At 46.6% G+C, this 3,100-nt stretch overlaps 1 protein-coding gene across 1 annotated transcript; it reads left to right on the plus strand.

Annotated features, from left to right (window-relative positions):
• Window positions 1-375: 375 nt before the first annotated feature.
• LOC311242762 (heterogeneous nuclear ribonucleoprotein A0-like) lies at window positions 376-1,374 on the plus strand (the record flags this gene model as incomplete). The annotated part of the gene is made up of 1 exon (XM_084331793.1): window positions 376-1,374. One exon carries the CDS (start codon window positions 376-378, stop codon window positions 1,372-1,374), a length of 999 nt encoding a protein of 332 aa, XP_084187919.1.
• Window positions 1,375-3,100: the final 1,726 nt, after the last annotated feature.

Consider the following 3,100-nt stretch of genomic DNA (forward strand, 5'->3'; position numbering starts at 1 on the left):
AGGATATCCACATCCAGCAAACTAGGTATGTAAATCAACCTGTCTTCACTATGTGTTGGTCAACCATGTATCGCATTTAATTATTTTGTGATGGTACACAAGTGTACTGTGACATCAAGGAACTCTGTAAATTGTACGGGATCTCGTTCCTGAATATTCTAGAATGTTCGGCTATGAGATCATCACAAATGTTCCAGAATGTTCGATGTTCTAGAATGTTCGGCTATGACATCACCACAAATGTTCCAGAATGTTCGATCTGGTCTGGTATAAATACAAGCCGTGTTCCCCTTCTCCCACCACCTTCACACTAACTGACTCAACTGTCGCTTCACGGTCAACTAGAGACTTTAGCGAGGAGGAAAAAAAAAGAAAATGGCAGACCAACTTTGTAAACTGTTCGTTGGTGGACTGAACGTGGACACGGACGACGGCGGCCTGCGCAAACATTTCAAGCAATTCGGTAGTTTAACCGACTGCGTGGTCGTCGTGAACAAGCAGCTGCAGAGGTCCCGCTGCTTCGGCTTCGTCACCTACACCTCGGGCGACGAGGCCGACGCGGCAATGGCGGCCAGGCCGCATGTCGTCGACGGCACCACCGTGAAGCTGAAGTGGGCCGTGGCGTGGGAGGACGCCAACAAGCCCGAGGCGCTCGCCATGGTGAAGAAAATATTCGTCGGCGGCTTGAAGGACGACATTGAGGAGGAGGACCTCAAGGAGTATTTCGCGCAGTTCGGCGAGATCGAAAAGAGCGAGGTGATCTCCGAGAAGGAGAGCATGAGGAAGCGGGGCTTCGGCTTTGTCCACTTCACCGACAACGACTCGGCCGACAAGTCGGTGGTGGTGAAGTACCACACCATCAAGGGCCACAAGGTGGAGGTGAAGAAGGCCCTCACCCAGCAGGAGATGCAGGTGTCGGGTCGCAGCGGCGGCATGATGATGAGGGGGGGAAGGGGAGGAGGAGGAGGGATGAGGGGCATGCGAGGGAATCAAAATGGCTTCGGCGGCGGCGGCAGAGGAGGCTACAACAGCTATGATGGCGGCTACGGCGGCGGCGGGTACGGTGGCGGAGGAGGATACGGCGGAGGCGCGAGCTACGGAGGAAACGGTGAAGGCGCGAGCTATGGTGGTGGCGGTGGATACGGAGGAGGCACGAGCTACGGAGGCGGCGGCTACGGTGGCGAGCAGATAGCGGCAGGCTATGGCGGCGGAAACGGCTGCAGTGACTTTGGCAGCGGTTACGGCGCGCAGCCTAGCGGCTACGGCCCCATGAAGAGCGCCACGCCTAGCAGCGGTTACGGCGCGCAGAGGAGCGCCACGCCCTACACCCGGGGCGGCGGAGGAGGCGGCGGCTACCAGAGAGGTGGCGGCTAGTTTTTTTTGTTTTGTTTGAAACTAGTCCATGTAGGATTGTTTTTGTTCGAAACTATTCTCTATATATGATTATTTTTCCCTTTTGCATTTTAAGCAAGTAGTAAAGAATTTTTTTTCCTTAAGTAAGATTGATGTGTTTTACTTTTATGGGGATGAGGAACGCATGTGCTATGGATTTCAATTTTTATCTTAGAGCTATGTCTTCACTGATTACATACGTTTGTATAAGTATCCATAGGTCTTTAGTAAAGGCAGGAGAGATGCTGCGGGATTAAAGCAGTTTCATTGTTCCTTCCCACGTGTTATGTACAAATCAACGTCAGTAATTTCCCCTCCCCCACCACAAGTACACATAGTGTCTTCATCAGCCTAAATATTGTTCATTTTTTCATTTACTTACAGCAATCTCATGTATTGTATACTTTAATAATGTCTGAAGATCAAAACGTACAATTGTTCAAAAGCATTTTGGTATGCATATGTATGTTCATTTTAAATAAAACGTTATTCAAACTTAGTTATTACTTAGTTATTTTACTCATTTAACCAGGTTGCCTTCAGTTGTTCCCACAGGTCTTAAAGTGATTTATGACTCCTCATCTTCTCTAGTTGGCATCCTTACCCTTGTTTAACCCCTTTCTCAGGTGGGTGAAATGGTTACAGAACCGGATGTACTGTAGTCTACCCACAGCCAATGCATGTAGGCTTTGGAGGGTTTGCCTTGTTTTTTTTAATCAAAGTAATTGTGGTTTCTAGTCCTTTTGTACATCTCTTAATAACCCTGGCTTTTTTTTTTTACATATTCACATATTGTGGACTTTGAGGCCTGCTCATTATCTTTGATTATTCCTACATTTAAGTGTTCTTACTCTTATCCCAGTAGGCTATCCCAGCCAAAATAGCCGTAGCAGTTTGTTTGTAGGCTACACTACAGGACCCTGTTGAGTTACCTGGGGTCGATTGTGATAGGAGTCTGAAATATCTCTTTAGGATATCCACATCCAGCAAACTAGGTATGTAAATCAACCTGTCTTCACTATGTGTTGGTCAACCATGTATGGCATTTAATTATTTTGTGATGGTACACAAGTGTACTGTGACATTTTATCTTTACAAAAGTCTTGCTTTTATTTATAGTTGCTCATTCATAGATTTTTCAATGCGTCTCAATATCTAACTAATATTTAAACAAAAAGGGGGGTGGTTCGGTCCTTGATCATTAATTTAAAGGGGTGGAGGGATACCCAACGTCTGTTCCTTCATTGTAAGTGAAATACTGGAATGGTACATTGGCGTCTCCCTCCAGGCAACCTTCACCTGCCCAGTGTCTCATTCTGTTCCTTCTTCCTGTTTCTCCTCCAGGTTGCTATGGTAACCTGGGTGCCAGGGCATCACCCCGCTAAGGACGGGTGTGTGACTCCATGCCGTCCGGGGTGACCAGAGAGGTGGTCATAAGCCCACACCCTCCTCCTCAGGTGATGTCAGATTCCAGGAAGGATTCACCCGTTTGTTCGTTGTGATGTCAAAAAGTTTTTAATGCAGTGTCTGAATGCTCATGCATAAATGGCACATGACACTTGTCTAATGTTTGTAATGCAACTTAAAGTGTCTTTATTAAGTAAGATATTAAGTGAACTTTAATTCACTTAATAATTTCTCACCTAAAGCATTAAATGTGAGTTTATTTGTATCCCTTCCAGTATACAGCAATCTCAATCCCCGCCCT

The sequence above is a fragment of the Notolepis coatsorum genome, assembly GCF_963971535.1.
Source record: "Notolepis coatsorum genome assembly, chromosome: 16".
Classification (NCBI taxonomy): Eukaryota; Metazoa; Chordata; class Actinopteri; order Aulopiformes; family Paralepididae; genus Notolepis; species Notolepis coatsorum.